This window comes from Emys orbicularis, chromosome 1, assembly GCF_028017835.1.
Source record: "Emys orbicularis isolate rEmyOrb1 chromosome 1, rEmyOrb1.hap1, whole genome shotgun sequence".
In the NCBI taxonomy this organism is placed as follows: Eukaryota; Metazoa; Chordata; order Testudines; family Emydidae; genus Emys; species Emys orbicularis.
In genome coordinates, this window is record NC_088683.1 from 85,022,243 (window position 1) to 85,040,937 (window position 18,695).

General features: G+C 40.7%; 1 protein-coding gene across 1 annotated transcript; it reads right to left on the reverse strand.

Annotated features, from left to right (window-relative positions):
- Positions 1-14,792: 14,792 nt before the first annotated feature.
- Positions 14,793-18,228, reverse strand: BTG1 (BTG anti-proliferation factor 1). The gene is made up of 2 exons (XM_065399185.1): positions 17,916-18,228; positions 14,793-16,083 (listed from the first exon to the last, which is right to left on the reverse strand). Exons 1-2 carry the CDS (start codon positions 18,061-18,063, stop codon positions 15,719-15,721), a joined length of 513 nt encoding a protein of 170 aa, XP_065255257.1. The 5' UTR covers positions 18,064-18,228; the 3' UTR covers positions 14,793-15,718.
- Between the last annotated feature and the right edge of the window lie 467 nt (positions 18,229-18,695).

The window sequence follows — 18,695 nt, forward strand, 5'->3', positions numbered from 1 at the left end:
TCATAGTCATCGACTCATAGAGTTTAAGCCCAGAAATGACCATCTAGTTTGACCTCCTGTATCTCACAGGCCATTACATTTCACCTAGTTACTGCTGTATTGAGCCCAATAACTTGTGTCTGGCTAAAGCAGCTTTTCCAGAAACACATCCAGCCTTGATTTGCAGGCATCAGGAAATGGAGAATCCCCACTTTGCTTGGTAATTTGTTTCAATGGTTAATCAGACTCACTGCTAAGAATCTGTGCCTTCTTTCCAACTGTAATTTGTCTGGCTTCAGCTTCCAGCCATTGTTTCTTGTTATGCATTACTTCGCTTGATTAAAGACCTGTTAGTATGCAGCATTTTCTCCCTGTGAAGGTACTTCTGCACTGTACTCAAATCACACCTTAAATAGTTAGATAATCCCGAGATCAAATGGCTCCCCAGGCGAGGAGCATCTTCAGCACCCTCCCCCTCCATTTGCTAAATTTTTGAATACCTTATGTTTATTGCATTTGTAGCCCATTTCATGACTTTGATGCACGATTTGCATGCATGATTTATCCCTGTCATATAAGACAATAAATTTGCATACTAGGATCTGTAAATCTGTATTTATCCATGCCATATAAAAGCAAATACAAAAATTCATTTCCTCTAAGCTTATAGAAACTTTTTAATTTTAAGAATAACTGAAATGTACTAACATTAAGTCATCAAACATTACGTGTTAAGCATGGCAAAAGTAGTAACAGTATTTCTTTTATATTGTTGCATAGATAGGTGTTTGATATACATCTCTAGTGTCTCATTAGTCACTATTTAAAGTCTTCAGGTCTTGAAACACAAGTACACTTTCACAATTACACAATAAAACGAGGTTCACAATATCGTAGCTTCATTCTTATATCTCACTCACTGGTGACGCCCCACCCCTTATATACCTGTGAGGGCATAGCTGACAACATTCTACGAGGTTCAAGGAAAATATAATTCTCAGAAAGTCTGGACGGTTCCACGACATTCCACAAAGGTCCAGAACATTCTAGGAGGTTACTGAAAAATGAATCCACATATGGAATACCTGAAAAATTTTACTTCAAACATTCTATTTTCCCTTTTGTCGCTAACAACAAAAACAACAGTCCTGAGCCCGGTGTCCTTAGTGTTCACCTGGGTTGCCTGTCCTTAAAGCCAACCTTGGCCCTATAAGGGCAAGTCTACATTACCCTGCTGGAGACTCAGAGCTGCAGTCTGGGCGGGGAGTAGGGTTGCCAATTTTGGTTGGACGTATTCCTGGAGATTTAATCACATGACAATCTTTAATTCCTGGAGACTCCCGGCCTATCCTAGAGGGTTGGCAACCCTAGAGGGGAGTCTCCCACATTTCCCCCAGCCTCCTGCAGCGGAGTGGGGAGCTGCAGTCCAGATGCTGGGGCTTTCCACGGGGCGGTAGGTGTGGCCTTCATTCCTTGTTCCTATGTGTATAGCTTTGCATTTGGCTGTATTCAAAACACATTTTGTTTGAATGGGCCCACCTTACCAAGCAAATCAGATCACTCGGTGTGACCACCCTGTCCTCTTCATTATTTACCCCCTGGCCAAAACTTTGTAGATGACACAAAAAATATCAGCCGTGTTTTAATATTTACTTCCATATCATTGAATAGTACTGGATTTAGTAGCAATCACTGGAGAACCCCACTAAAAGCCCCCATTGATAACTACTTTTAAAGATCAGTTAGCCAGTTCTTAATTTATTAATATGTACTTTATTAATATTGTATAGTGCTTAACTTAACATAGATATTAGTGCCAGAAAACCTTTGTGCATTGGAGGGATTGGGGCCTAATCCTGCTCCCTTTGATATAAAGGAGAGTTCTGCCATTAATTTAAATGAGAGCAGGAGCAGGTACTTACTAGTCTCTTAAACAAAAATTTAAGCTTGATTCTCTAACGTTGCTATTAGCACAAGGAACTTTCATTTGCAATAATCAATAGCGTTCATTCCCACTAATTTGAGAACACTTTGATCAGTTTTACATAACTGAGTCAATCATTATAAAGGCATTTACTCGATTTGACTCAAATGCTTCACTAGAATTTAGAGGCAGGGAAATCATACCAGAACTGAGTAGCAACTGATTCTGGCAGAAAATGGTTCTTTTATTCAAATTAAATCTTCCAAAATAGAGTTCACGCCTTTACACTGGATAATTTAATTGAGTTTGAACTAAGAATGTCAAGTTTTAAAAGGTAAACAAATGATTTGTTTCCAATTTTATTAGTAACTTACAGTTAGAATAATTTCACCCGGTTGGCATCATTATTACAGTGCAAAGATATAGTAGTACAATGTTTCTTGTGCAGTTATTGTCCTGAATTATCCACAGCTCGGGCTCAAGTGAAGTGTGATATTTAACATTTAATTTTGCAATAAAGTTTGCAGCATAGGGTGTACTGCAGACAAGCTAAAGAGCAGATGAAATAAGCAAAGGAAATGGAAAAGAGCAATGTTGCCCCAATTAAATGTTTAGATGTGAAACAATACTGATAACTGCCACATATTTAGTGTCAAGTTGAGCTCAGAGCGTTTTCCTGACACAGACTGACATTCCACCATCACTGATCTTAAAGTTCTGCCCACCACTAAGTAGGCAGATAAGTAGCAATAGGAGGAAACTTCTATATATAGTATATTAAAACTAAGGTAAGAGGGAGTTCATCACACCTAAAAGGACATATTTAATATACTATCTATTGCCCTCCTCCCATTCCCGTGAGTCTGCCTGTCCTGTGAAACACTGAATTAGCATTTCTGCAGTTCCATGAGAGAGTCTTGTTGCAGGAGATTTCAATTTAGCATGGGCAAGCATCCTGGATTAGTCACACTGGGAATAATTTAAACATATTGAAAGAGTATCAGGGGAAGTCTGAAAAAATGTGGACCCACCCTGTCACTTCAGGTACTTGTTACCCTGTTTCTCATCTGAAACTTCAGTGCTGCAGCAGCTTTTGCAACCATTACTTTTCAGAATCCTATAGTATAAGAAGAATATAATGTTCTTGTGCACACAGGATATATGTAAATTAAAAGAGAACAATGATTGTGATACCTCTCTTACCAAAACAATTTAAATGTCTCCCAATTTACCAATAACATCACTTAATATTTACATAACTGTCTTCAGCAGTGGATCTCAGAGTGCTTTACAAAATATGGGTAAATATTATTTTCATTTTACAGATAGGGAAACTAAGGTTATACAATTTACTGAAGACCACAAAGCATATCAATGGCAGAACTGGAATAGAACCCAAGTCTCCTGACTCCTAGTGCAGCATGATATCCAGAGGACTGCAGAGCACTTTATACACTATCTTTTCAGTATGTTAATATGAGATTCTGCTCTGAAAATGACTGTAAAAATGGCAGCTACTTACTCAACAAGGCTGGTCCATGTACGTATTCAGAGTCATAGCCATTCGTTTTAGTGACTACAATATGTTTTCAGTGATTTTTTTACTCCTCTAGGCCTGCAGGGCCAACTGAAAGCAACTGAGATACTCTTTCACCTAATGCATCATCAGCAGAATTCTTAAGTGTCTATCAGCCACACCTGTGAAAGCCCCACTGAATGGTTGCACAGGTGTGACTCAGGGCCTAACTTGGTTTGCAGAACAATTATTACTAGTTATGAGATGGAAAGAGTCCATTCAAAGCCCAGGCACCATTTTCAGGTCTGACAGTTTAAAAAACAACAGTACATTGAATATATTTAATTCCATACATTTAACCCATTTGTGCAGTCCCTTTTCAGAGTAAAACTGCACTTTAAAAAGTTTAATTTTCTGCTCACTGAGCCAAAATCTGCTGGCAAATAGACTAGTGTAAATCCATATATAATCCAATGACTTCATCTAAAAGTCACTTCAGATTTACACCAGACAGCAGAATTTGGTTCATTCTGTTTAGGTTGCTTTTATTTACATTATATTGACTATGGGGGAAAAAACCTGAAGAAAGCATCAATTATTGAAAGAAATCTTCATTTCCTTGCAACAACCATTTTACTGCCAGTAAAATTACAAAGTAGGTTTAAAATATTTTTAACCCTAACTATTCCCCTACATGGACCACACTCAGTAGTAAGTCACCTCATGCCATTAAGTGTTCATTTTACTTTTTATAACTCCTGTGTCAACGAAGACCTCAAGATATCATCCGACCGCGTTCATTTGCTTGCAAATGGCAAGTGCCAATCTAAGAATTAATGTTCTCATGCATAAGCTGTACAGAGTGTTTTCAGCTGTTTCCTACCATTTTCCAATTACCTTTGATGATGTCCAATGTCAGACTTGCATCTGAATCAAAGCATAGAAGGCAACTTTCTCATTCTAAATAAAAGATCTAATACGGTGAGTTTTCTTGGTTAAGTATAAGTTTGTACCTGGGGCCAAATCAGTCTTTCCCAGGGGAGTGTCCTACTCTATTCTCCTTACAGAGGGACAGGATGGGTAGCCTACAAACTGCATAGACCACGGTAATCTGTGAAGAATTCCACTGCTGACCCCAAGAGCATGCACAGAAATAACCAGTTACTTTCCACAGTGATTTCTGGCCTCATCCCACTCCCATACAGAGGGCTAACTCAGGAAACACGTTGCTAGTAATTCCCCCTACTACACCCACTGTATTTCCATTGGGTTGCATGAGGAGTTACGCTGAGCAGAGCAAGCTGTTCCTCAGTTTCTTGTATCCATCTAATGTCCCTCCAAACCCACAGAGGTGGGGGAGGTTTTCACACAAAACAGGCTCCACAAGCTCCCAGGGAGAGGGAAACAGGCAGAGCTGCTGTGCTTCCCTTCTTTTGCTGTTTTCAGGACTTTTAAAATGAATGTTACAGGAGAACAATTGCTGAATTCAGAATACTGAGAGAAGGACATTTGGAGAAGTTTCTCAGAAATTTTAAACGGCTAAAATCCTTCCTTTTTTATAGGAAGCTATTTAAAGTATTGTACTGTTCGGTATTTTAAGTAGCTTGAAAGATTTTGAAATGTTAGCACACTTGTGGATCGACACATTATTTAGAAAGCAAAATCAACTATAATGAATTGCCCAGAATAATTTCCATTCTGGGGGGTTCTTTTGTTGAAATCATTAGCCATGAGGCCGTTTGCTTCAATTTATATCAAAGTGCTCAGATGGAATTGCTACCTTGTAAATCACTGCAGCTCATCTCTTATTCTATATATTGACCTTGTGTCGTCTGCAGCCTTACATTGGATCCATACTGTCTACATCTACATCTGGAAAGCAGACTGTGGAGAATCTAATCACTCAAAACGCTAATGCCAACAAATCAGCACTGGGATTTCTCTCTGACTTGATTGACATATAGTAACAGTGTATGCAGGCGCAAACATACCAAATTCAAGGGGCATAAAGTGGGATTAGCCACTGAACTGTGAATGTGTAAAATCAGTTTCACAAACTACCACTGATGTCCTATTTAACAATTATATAGCCTGAATATTGCAAATAGAGCTCCACATTCGTATACATAGGCCTTGGCTACACTGGCGCTTTACAGCACTGCAACTTTCTCACTCGGGGTGTGAAAAAACACCCCCCAGAGCACAGCAAGTTACAGCGCTGTAAAGTGCCAGTGTAAACAGTGCCCCAGTGCTGGGAGCCGTGCTCCCAGCGCTGTAAACTAATCTCCTCGGGGATGTGGAGTACCTGCAGCGCTGGGAGCCACGACCACACTCGCACTTCAAAGCGCTGCCGCGGGAGCGCTCCCACAGCAGCGCTTTGGAGTTTCGAGTGTAGCCAAGCCCTGTTTGGAGCAGAAATGTGAAGCTTGAAAGATTCCTAGAGAGTACACTTACTTCAAAACTAAAATTTGCAGGCTCTTTAGGAGCCTGAGGCAAATGGCTAACAGTAAATGGAAACTGTCAACAGACAAGAATGAGAGGGAGGCAACTCAGAGGTTTTCAAACTGTGGGGTGTGCCTTCTCGGGGTAATGCGATTACCAGGGGGCTTGAGGACCTGGTGTGAAGTAGAACATTCACACATCCAGGCTACTTTCTGTGGAGCTGGCCGAGGTAGCACCTCTCTGCAGGCAGGAGCAGTGGTGTCAGCTGGTATACACTGGAAGGCCTTGTCTACACTGCCACTTTACAGCGCTGCAACTTTCTCGCTCAGGGGGCTGAAAAAACAGTGTAGACAGTGCACCAACGCTGGGAGCCATGCTCCCAGTGCTGGTAGCTACTCCCCTCATGGAGCTGGGTTTTTTACAGCGCTGGGAGAGCTCTCTCTCAGAGCTGGTGCCGCACCAGCGCTTTAACATTGCTAGTGAAGACATACCCGAAGGTTGCCGAGGGAGGGATTGGAGAGCAAGCCTGCTCCCCGCAGTGTCTGTTACTACCCTGCCCTTCCACCTCACACCCCACCCCGCACAAAGGGTGACCAGATAGCAAGTGTGAAAAATTGGGACACTTTTAAAAAAAAAAAAAAAAAAAAAAGAGGGGGTTATAGTTGCCTATATAAGACAAAGCCCCTAAAACTGGGACATCTGGTCACCCTCCCTGCATGTGATGCTGAGCTGGTGGCAACAGGCTGTGGCATGGGGTCTGGGAAGCAGTATGGAGGAAGCAGCTGGAGCCAGCAAGCAGAGTCACCAGGTGTAGATTAGTAGGGATTTCAGCTGACTGAGAGGAGCTGGTTGGGGCTGCAGGAAGGACAGTAGTCTGGGAGAATGAGAGCAATGGGGCTGGAGGGAGCTGAGAAGGGTGTTTGGGCACAAGGCTGGGGAGGGGAGAAACGGGGGGGGGGGGCATGCCTGGGACATGAATCTCCAAAGGTGGGCACAGCAAAAAAAAAAAAAAAAAAAGGATGGGAACCTCTGCTCTCACTTATCCCATTCCAAATACACCCAAAGAACAACACAAAGCAATACGGCATACTCTGCACCAGCCCCCACTGGAGTGTGTGAATGTGGTGAATGGTCAAACACTATCCCCAAGAGCTAAAAACAAAAACTGCTATTCATTAATGAGGCTTGCATGATGCTCTGCTGTCTCTTACTAGCAGGACTATTTGTCTGGCCTTGACTCATCTCCCACATCAGATTGAGGCCAATTCCTGCAAATTTTTATCACAAGTTTCATATTATTTGGTATTTTCCTTAAAACCCCAGAGCTCCTGGGGTCATGATATGAGAATCTCACCTTGCATTTTAATAAAAGCAAACAAGAAAGCAAGCTTCATCAGAATTGCAGAGAAAATCTTGAAAACATGACCCCCTAAAGGTTCAAAAAACAGAAGGCAAATAAAGGTTTGGAAATGTATGGCTTAAAAATAAGTGTTTAAAAAAACACTCATTTTGGGATCTGACTTCTGATTTTTGGGCATTTGGGGTGAGCAATACTGAAACAATCATGTTTAGAGAGATCATGATGCAGGGGTGTGCACCAATCATTCATTTCTGCACATTCAGTACCTCCAGTGTGTAAGAATAAAGTTGGAAGTTTCTCCTTGGTCAATGGCAAGGATTTTAGGGTTCACTACAGTGTCCCTATAAATAGAAAATACCCTCTTTGCCTCACTGAAAAAGCATTTCAGATATACCTCTGTCCTTAAACACTGAATAGTCCCATAGGCTTCAACGGGACTCTTCAAGTGAATAAAATTTAGCATGTACATAAATATTTGCAGGGCTGGGCCCAAGATTTTAAGAAGGTATAGTCTCTTGGAAATCTGAAACACATCTGTCTTCCCTGTATTGCCTCTGTAAACTGATGATAAAAGGTTGCTCATATATGTTGGAATAGATATAAAAGAGGGACAAAGTTCACCAGGGCATTTGTGTTGAAAAAACCTGTCACCGGCTTACATGGATTTGATAAATTAGGAGAAATTTAGGACATACCTATGTATAGATAATGCCCATGTCAGAATAAGGCACATTAACCACAAGCAATAAGTCTATTCAGTTAATTGAGCTCCCCTTTCTCCTCAAATTATCCAGCGAGTTTAACAAATAGTGATTTGAAATTGTTTAGATAAATGGTATTTGCAAATATATTTCTAGCAATTACTCCAAGTATGTGTTATAACTACTGCTTTGAGTATTCACTGTTAGTATTCTGCTGTTCATGCTGTGTGAAGTCACCCCTCACATGATTATTATTGTTCAATGATTAGCTGTCTGCCAAATGCAAAGCTTTCAAAATGGCCACAAACACCCTGGTGTGAACATTCATGCAAATACATATTTGCCTCAAGTGTTCTTCTGCAGAGTATTTGTTACACTGTTCTCTCACACTTGGAAAGAAAAACACAGATGCAAATAAAATGCATCAAAATAAGATCCAAATTCAGACTATTTTCCTGTATTATTCCAGACCTAGTTCCTTTAAAACTTGGCACGAGACTTAGCATTCATTTTAATGTCATCCTGACTCATTTATAAATATTGGTACTGCTTTCTACTGCACAACCTTGCCCCCTATTTTGAAACTTCGGTACACACTGGCCTTATAGTGATTGCTGGCTGGGGAGTGAGTCTGAAAAATGGAAATGCTAAAGGAAGGGAAGGAGTTCTGTCTGGGGTTTAAAGGAAAAGTGCACTGTAGCGCAAGTTACAATTTTAATTAGAAAAGTTAAATCATTTTGATAGCTTGACTTTGTGATGAGCTGGGAAAGGTCTCACCACTGGAAAATTACTAAGAATGGATGATTGTATTTGAACTTTAATAGAAATTAGTCTTTCAGTATATCTACTCAGTGAATGAAGCCAGCCTCGACTCAAGCTGACATTTTACTGATGTTTCAGACAAGACTGCCTGCTGGGAAGTAGAAAGGTATTTCCTGTGTGGTAAATAGGAAATAAGATCTGCCATGTTATGAGTATCTTAGTTTTATTTTCAAGTTAATTTTTAGTTTGATATTAAAACAGATTAAAAATGTAAGTTAATTAAAGATATAATGTGGCAAAACTGCAATTGCCCTTAAAATAAAAAAGTTTTGATCACATTTGTGTTGGGGTGGGGTGGGGGGGGGGGAAACTACCCAGTAACCAAACTAGCCCCTGTTCCTAATTTAAAATTATCCTGTAAAGTTCACAAATGGGAAAGATGGATTTTTAATTCTAATGTACAAAGAAGTCATGGAAAGTGTGGGGTGGTTGGCGGGAAGTGGCAGATCAAGGTTTTTTTCTGCTTGTCTTTTTTACATTAAGAAATGCATGACTTGCCTGCCCTAGAAACCTCTCTGGTGACTTGAGAACCAGAGAAATAATGAAGTCATTATGGCCTGAAAGATGGAGAGATGAAACTATTCTAGTCAGATGGTTTAAAACACTTGGTTTTAGACAGATATTACCAACCTCCAATATCCAACACTTGGGAGGAATGTTGCCTTTATTAAATATTCACCCACTAGGATGTGAGCATACTCTCAATACACAGTTAATAACTTCAAGAAAAAAATGGAAAAACTAGCTGAAGATATTTTTGTACATGGAAATTAAATGCCTAGGTCTCATACAGCACAAAGTACCAAGGGCACATTAAGAATTTTCCTAGTGCAGCTATGAGCAGCTGATACTGTTGCTACTAGATGCCCAATCTATTTTTATGTAACTTAAGGAGAAGTCATACCCTTTTCTTACCTCACATCCTTAGCTACTTCTCCTTGCTGCGGTCTTGGACTCTGGGGGCAGCGAGGCTTTCGCCACTAACCACCCTCCAGTTGTCCGCCATTTTGTTAGATGCTGCCACTCCTTGTGTATGTAAGGCTGCTCCAAAAACATTAAATGTCATTTCCTTCCCCCCCTTTAAACTCCCAGTGGTTGAAATGTTTGCTTTTAATAAGCAAATACAATTACTAACACACAAAACAAAGTTGCACTGGATTCTAGCATGTCTCAGGGGAACTGCAAGGCCAAAGGTTGGCATCAAGTGTCAAATACAACCACCACACCACCCAAAAACCATTTCAGATGTTATTGTGATAAGCCATCATTAGAAATCAAGTGGCTGATTGCTAGAACTTCAAGATAGAACTGCCATTCCTTAGGTTTAAAAAAAAAAAACCCTCCAGAAGTCTCCCCCAACCTAGGACTTGGTCCCCGTAGTGCAGCTTTGATTTATGCTGGATTTCCCTGTCTCTTAAGGGTATCATGAGGCAGTTCTCTGAAATAAAATAAATGTCCGTTCAAAAAAAATGTGGTAATTACTCTCCCTTTGCTATTGAATTTGAATACCACTTCTGGCCCCATTTGGCCTACTTTGCTGTCAAGTCACAAACAGGCTTATGACAGCATTACCATGGCAAGACTGATGTCACAAATGCAGCATTATGACTTGGCTTCATTATCTACTAGGCTTCAGCAGAACAGAAACTAGGAGGGAGCAATGCCCTTGTTCAAACACATTTTCAGTAATTAGCAAATGTGATAAAGCAAAGAATTAGCAAAAGGTACAGAAGGTTACGCTTTAGGGTCTCACAGGCTTAAGTTTCTGCTGTGAAAATCCACTGTACAGAAAGCACTGATGTGTTAAGAGTATTTCAGGTCTGTCCATGTATGGTAAGTCAGCCATTTTACTGTTGACCTACTTTATATCAATAATACATAGTTTGCCACAGCATATTCTCCAGCTCCAGCCAAAAGAAATTGTGAAACCATACATTAAAGTGCAGTGTCAAAGCAACGGATGTTAATTATACCCTGCAATTTCTATGCTGAGGAAATTAAGTGTCACTGCTAACTCTTAATACAACATTTACTGTCTAAAGTTTGACTTGCTTTTCCAGCCTTTGAAAGCCACTGAATTAACATCCTGCTTCACAATGTTACTTTATGCCACACTGGAATGTAAATGTAAAACACATGTAAAAATAACTTGTTACCCCAAGAATAGATGTAAATATACATTCCTTTTTAATCCAAATGTTTATCTCTAGTCTATACATATTCCACTCCTTAAATTAAAAGGATCTTTAAAGTTTAGTCAAATAGCAGCTTTTGCCATATACAAAAACCATTTTCCCTTCAAGTCAATACATGTACTAGACAAAACTTTGAAAAAACCAATGTGCCACTTGATTTAGGAGTGTTGAGCAGTAAACTCAACATAGATGTGCAAAAACAGAAGCAGTATCACCATTTTGCTGTTCAGAACAGCTTATTATGCATTAAAACTAAAAAGAGCAGATTTTAAATGCATACGTACTCAAAGTGACCATGTAAAAAAATGGCACCTTTTTTCCTCAGCTGTTCAGCACTAGCTGCTTAATATTGTGGCAAATGTTCACTAACCACATCACAGAAATACTAACAGCTCTAGGAGTGAACTTGACTCTTTCCAGCTTGCACATCAACAGAGCTGTTTAAGTTCCTTTTGCAGTACCCCCTTGAAGTTTCACTGACTCTAAATTATGGCTCAAGTTACACCTGCACAGTTCCATTTAAGATTAGAAGTGCATAGGTTTAAAAATACCATTTAACTTTCAGAATCATTATGGCTAGTAATGATGCATTATCCAAAACAGCTTCATTTCCAGATCCCAGGAGAATATATAGTGCTGGTAATTAAGATTTTTTTCCTACTTGTTAACTCAGCCAATTAGATATAGAATCATTGAGGCACAGTAAGTGTGGAAGGAACCACACTTTTTTTTTTTTAGTAATTTTGCTGTAACACTGCACTTTAAGCACCAAGTTATTTACAAACTATGTCAGGCTACATGAGAGAACTAGCCACTTGTGACAAAAACTGGCAAGTTGAGGCCTCTCACACAGACAGCATCGAGGAAAACACCTATTAAAAAAAAATCAGGAGAAAAATGGAGATTTAAAAAGCAACTGCCAAGATTTTTTTTTTTTTTAAATGGCTGCCTAACATTAAGGCCCCTAAATCCCTCTTTAGTTACTTAACTGTGAGTCTTAACGCAAAGACCTCTTTTTTAACGTCTTGGTTCAACTACTAAAGAAGGATATTCAGCTCTGGGGTAACCAAGGAAAAATTATGTTTATTAGTGCTCCTCTGGCCACTAAACTGCAGCACTGACAGCTCTGAAAAATAGACAGTGCAATTGTCTACAGGGAAGATGGCTAGGAGGTAGAAACTGAAAAAAGGAGTCTCAGCTGTGTGGAACTACACAAAAGACGGAGGTGGGGAGACGAGAGAGAGGCACAAGGCAGGAAGGGTGAGAGGATGCATAAGAACCAGAAACATCTGTTATGCCAGGTACACACTACAAGGCACTTGTTAGAAATTATTTACCCCATGATCACCTTAGTAGAGTCTAACCTGCTTAAATATTAAAGCCAGGCAAATAGTTTAACATTAAAGTACAGTGAAACTCACCATCCTCAGAACACTGAAACAGAAAAATTATTCAATACTCAACATGCAAGGCCTAGTAATTTAGCTAGCTTACTCATGCAAGTCATCCTGGGGTATGCTCTACTCACACTGTCTATTGATATGTTTGTGTTACTGCAACTTACGCCTGGACAGTTTGTCTTCCTTTGAATGTAAGATGCCATTACAAGTTTAATTTTATCTGCAACATTTGTCCTGTTTGCACTGAAACAAGTTTTAATGGCCTCTTGTAGCCAGGGTTAACTCAAAGCCCTCCAATATTAAGCTTCCTATGCTGTTGCTACTGCTCATGTCCATATTTTGAGCACAGAAGAAGGCAGTTGTGTTGGATAGACTATACTGAATAATTCCAGTGGGAAAATCAACTTCTGAAAGCAGACATGAATTACTAATTGTAGCTGCAGCTATATCTAATCTATGTCATAAATGAAGCCACCTTGCCTTAAAAGGATTAAAATGTTAGCCACCTGAGGCAGTACACTCATTTTAAGATAAATGTCACCGTCAGCCTCACACAGCTGAAACACTTGTTTGCAAAGCTATGCCTAACTTATCAGCGAGACAAAGATCATGTCTACAATCTGATCATGCTTTCACAATTTGCATAATGAATGTCATAAATGCAAGCTATATAGCTAACTTTTCCTCATCCTCCTCTTGCTAGCTGAAGACTGTTTACAAAAGCACCTGCACATTACACCAAGCACAGTTCCATTTGCTGCTCTGTGGTGTAAAGATAGCAAGTTTCAGACAAGTTTTTTCCTACCTTAGATTCACAGGAAACCACCTGCAACATTTATATTGCCTCATCTATTCAGATGTACTAGTGCAGTCCACAGAAGTTGAACACAAGTTTGTCTTTATATTTTAATACTTCACTTTAATCTTCCAAATTTTAAGCAGATGGATCTTTTCAAAATGAATACAATGAATTTTACAAGTTTGTGTAAGTTTCAGAGATGCAAAATTAAAGATTAAGACAGCAGCATTTTAAAGCACATCTGCAATTTAGAAGCTGTGACAAAAGTGCTACTGTCAGACTCAAAAGTAAACGGAAAGCTTCTCAAGATCCACTACTTGACCAATAACTTACATGACTTAACTGAGGAAAGCCCAAGTATATAGTAATGTTGGCACATAATGGTAGATTAATATGTTGGGGGGGGAAGGTAATTTTTAAAGCAAGTCTTAGTTTTACCATGGTCCAAACTTGCATGTAAAGCTGAGCTTCCAAGACAGGAAGGAGTTGTGTTCTGCCTCACTACTCAGCAACAGTCTATTAGACCAGTGCTGTACTTACAGCCATCATCTAACAGGAAGGCCTAGATTTGGGCTATCAGCCCTGCATTGGAATCTATTAAACCATGACTAAAATAGTGTGATTAAACAGGTATGACTACATGTAAATTAAAGCCAGTCATCAGCAAGGTCTGTCATGATAGGTGGAAAGTCTCCAATTAATTTAACTTCTTTTGACAATAAGTTTAGATCAGAGTAATGATTCTGCCATGCACTTGCTTATCATTTACAACTTTATGTAAGTGAGACATTACTGGAAGGGACTGAGTTGTGTAGGCATTTTATTTAATGCTCATGAAACGATGTGCACATTAGATCATGGCTCTGAAAATCATGTCTCATCAATATTTTAACAAATGGCAGTAAAGTAGTATAGAACTTCTTCTCAAGTGTAACTAACCCTTGTAAGATTTTGCCTTTAGTAGGGTGCTTAATTGAATCATCTAACCATTTGTTACTTGGAATACATTTTTCAATATGGGCATATCAATTTAGTATCAGTCATCTTTTTAAATCTGGGAAAGAAAAAAATCACATACCTTTAGTTTGCTGAATCCCATCATACTGATTTATAAGTGAAAATCTTGCTTGCATCTGAAGAAAAGTGAAAGGCAACCAACCTTTCTGCCAAGTGGTTAACCTGCTCTTAAGGCTATGGGGACATGTGTCCCAGGAACAGCTAATAGAGCAAGGAATCCATCTGGGAAGAATTGAGAATTTTTTTTCAACAGTAGATCAAAATGGACACTTAAGTCTGCTATATCCTCACTTCATCAGGAAACCATGCAAGCTTTAATCCTCTGGATTTATTCAAGTCATCTTTGGTGGACGTTATTTGTCCCTTTTCCTCATATCCTGGAATTATTGGCCCTGAAGTTATTTCCATATTATGACTGATTTTAAAAAGGTATTAAAGTGGCATGTTAAAATACTGTGTTTCCCTAGACTTCCCAAATGTTTGTACACAAGTGATCTTCATTAATCCATAGCTGTATCAAGTGTTTCCCAACAGTGTGCCATTGATGTTCTTATTCTTTAGGGTACAGTACCTATTTTACATCTACTGGGAGGATAAATCATTTGCCTGATCCTATATAATCACGACAAGAGATTAATTAAAATGCCAAGATAGGAAACAATTTATTATAGAGAGAAGAAAAATTTCTCATCCAAAATATAGAAATCTGTACAACTTTGCCACAATCAATATACATGAACTGTACAAATTTACACCAGTTCATAATTTACCAAATAAAAGATGACTAACAAAGTTCACAAAATAGATGGTGGTTTGTGGAAAAGACTTTTACCCAATTACATACAAGGAAATTACAAACCAGACCTCCACTTTCTAAAAATAAGAAGTTTACTCAGTCTTAGAAAACTACAAGCTAGCAAATGTACAGATAGCTGGCTGGTGCTAACACCACAGTTCAGACAGTGTCTTTATATGGTCTTTTTTAAAGCCTGTTGCCATGGCAGATTCTGGTCACTTGTTACTTTCAAGGCCAATACATAATATGAAGATCTGACCATTTCCCCAGGTCATGCTTACCAGTTTGTTTTATGTACATTTATACATATTGTAAGTGCTAGGTAAAAGTCAGAAAATTTCCAGTACTATTATGTTTATAACAAGTCTTGTTACTGAGCTGCCAAAAATGTAACAATTTGTAAATGTAATAGTGCAAATTTACTCTGCAAGACCAACTGCAGAGAATAACTTTATAAATACAGATTTGGATTGAAATAATTTGTGTAAAAATTAAGTAAGATGTCTGGGAGAAACTGAAACATTCCTTGGACTTCTTCACTCCCTAGCAAATAAAGTGATCATTCTGACTCACAGGCTATTAAATCACTGAAAAGGTACTGTCCAAACTACGGCACTGTCACTTGAAAGTTTACCACTCTATTGTGTGCCAGATCTTCACAGCTGTGACATGGTTTAAATTCCATAATCCATCCCCAGAGGAGCCCACCCAAAGTAAAAACCAATTTTATCCATCCATTTTAAGGTGATCCATCCATAGACTATATCTTAACCTGATACAGTCATCATATTGTAGTTTTTGGAAGGGCTTGTTCTGCCCAAGAGAAGTTCCTCCTTACAGCTTATTCTGCTGTCTACCATTTGCATGTTGGTGTTATTTTGGCTACCTCCTGCTGGTGCAGCTTCATACAGCACACAGATCGAGCCATCCTCTCCGATACGATAGGAGACTTCATAGGGGTCAACCCATAGAGTGAGTTCACTTGGAAGAAGCCGGAACAGTTCCTGACTGCTCAGTCCAATCCGTTGTGCTGCTTGTCCAATCAGAGGATCCATTTTATGGTTGATCCGGATACAACGGTAACCTGATCCCTTGCATGGCTTTTCTGGGAACCAGTGATGTTTATAATGCTCTACAGAATAAGAAAAAAAGATTGTGCTGCTTAGCTCTAGGTAACAGTCAGAAAGATGTACTATGATGGTCATGTACTCTAATTTTTTTTTTTTAAACCCATTTCACAATTGACACGGTCGAGAAATTTGATTTTTCCAGCTCAATAAGTGACTAACATTGTCAGAATGTCCAACATTATAATAAATTGTAAACCTGAAAGACAATGGAAAAAACTCAAGATGAGCTCTTAAATATTTTTGGAGGTAATTTACACTACCTACTGTGATCTCACGTGGCAAGTATTTTTCATGAGTTAGTTGCAACTGAGTCATTACTTTTACTCAACACATTTTTTTAAATGATTCAAATACTCCGTGGTTGTGTGAAGCATTAAGGAGTTTCTGGGCTTCAGATATCCCAGATTTATAAATATTCTCAACTTTTGGAGGAAAAATACACTTAAATAGCATCTTGAAACAGTTCAGCGTTGTTTTCCCATTGCAAGTACTGCTAATGAAACTATAACAGGGAAAAGCAGATTGGCAATGTTTATTGACAATTTAAAATAAAGACTTACGTATTTTGAATGTTCATCTTACTGTATACCACTATATTACCTTTCTATATCGCTTGTTGTCCTAGGGCTAAATTCTGATACCTCTACTCACTATAGTTACCCAAGTAGGTGGGTAAGGCCACTGAAATATAACCAACAAGAATATCAGAACTTGGCCCTTGGATCAGAAACTGTATAGGGAAGGAACCACATTTTCCTATGTGGTTGTATAGCACCTAGGACAAAGGACCCTGACTGGTGCCTTTGAAGGGTACCACAATAAATAAAAAGATTTCTGTAGTGCATTTTCTGGAAAATACGTCCTGAAGGAACCTGACTCCCATTTCTGTAATATTTTCAGATATAAAAACAATTTAAATACACTTTACATTTGAAACTGGATGGGGTTTTCAGTACCTCACAAAGTGCTGATTGCTTTCAGAGATTGTTATCTGTCTGTGTCCAAATAAGTTTTACAAAAACCTAAGAGGCTTCAGTTTAAATCCCTCCCTCTTCTCCACCACCTTTGTAAGCAGCCAGGAAAGGACCCTGATTTTCCTTATTTAAAAACTATGTTACTGTATTAGAATACTAGCAACCAAAACAAGATACATGATGTTGGTTGACTACACTATCAGATATTGTGGCTTTTTAAAAAGCATTCCCGTCTGGGACAAACTCATGCACTGTATAAAACTGCAGGGCTTGAAAATGCGAGAGAGGTTTCTTCCCAGAAGTCAGTCGTGCGTCTTTGTCTCACTACAAAGATACAGATTAGAGGCTTGGTTTAGGAACTGGAAAGTGACAAAGGGCAAGTACTGGGAAAGAGGCAAGCAGAACAACTGGGTTTGTAAAAACACTTGGGGGCAAACTGAGCTTCGGGGATGGGGGAATAAAGGGATCCAAGGAGGGCCAACAGCTGAGGGGGGAGGGAGGGATCCTATGTGGGGACCCATCCCGGAGGGCACTGCGCCCCAAGACCTGACGTGGGGGGAGAAGGTATCCCGTGTGGGGAGCCATCCCGGGGGGCACTGCGCCCCAAGAGCTGAGCTGGGGGAGAAGGGATCCCGTGTGGGGAGCCATCCCGGGGGGCACTGCGCCCCAACAGGTATGGGGTCGGCTCCCATGGGTCCCAGTGTCCAGCTACCACCTTCCGGGGGAGGGGGGAAGCAGAGTGACTCCCCCGCACCGCCCAGGCCCGGCGGACGCCGCCAGCGGGCAGCACGGGCGGGGGCGGCTGAAGACGGCGCCCTACTCGCCAGAGCAGCCCCGGGCCGCGCGGCGCCGCCCCTCACCTGCCAGCAGCTCCTGTAGGCTCTGGCTGAAAGTCTGCAGCTGCCGCTCGTTCATCAGCCCCTTGGTGCGCAGGAACTTGGAGATGAAGCCCACGGCCGCGGCGATCTCGCGTATCATGCTGGCCCGGGTGTACAGGGCGGGATGCATGGGGGCGGCGGGAGCGGCTCTAACGCGGGGACAAGAGAGCAGCGCACCCCAGCTCACATCCCGGGGGTTGCGGGGGCGGCGGCCTCCTCCTCAGACAGGGGGGCGGCGGCAACAGCAGCGGAGGTGACACCAAGAAAACAGCGAGCATCTCCTGCTGCGAGGAACGAAGAGAGCCGCCTGCGTGCGTCGCCTCTTATAGCCGCCGCAGGACGGAAATGGCGTCGGGGACGGGCGGGGCCGGGAACCCGCAGCCACCAATCCCCCGATCGCACCATTGTGACGGGGGTTCGGGAGGGCGGGGTCCGGGGTGGGGTGACGTAATCTGATTGTAAACAAATAAAGCCTGGGAGGAGGCGCTGGGAGGCGGCAGCTGCCTGGGAACGGAGCGTCTGGCGCTAAGAGCAGCGGGGCAGCTGCGGCCTGGGGGAAGGGCCTGTGCAATACATATATATATATAAAAGCTACAGCTCAACAAAATATAGGCCTAGACATGTCAGGACTTGTACCTCGAGAGAAGGGGTTATGAAGCGAGACTAAATGTATCTGAGCATGCACATTAGTGTGTACACGTGTATAAATAATACTGTACACAAAGTGAGAACTATCCACACACACACAGTACTATGTCTACA

What these genes read in the sequence shown, in the direction of transcription:
- BTG1 (XM_065399185.1), bottom strand. Translation starts at nt 18,063, where the DNA reads ATGCATCCCGCCCTGTACACCCGGGCCAGCATGATACGCGAGATCGCC. An exon ending in CCTACAGGAGCTGCTGGCAG is followed by an intron (nt 16,084 to 17,915) that starts GTGAGGGGCGGC and finishes CTTATTCTGTAG; the next exon opens with AGCATTATAAACATCACTGG.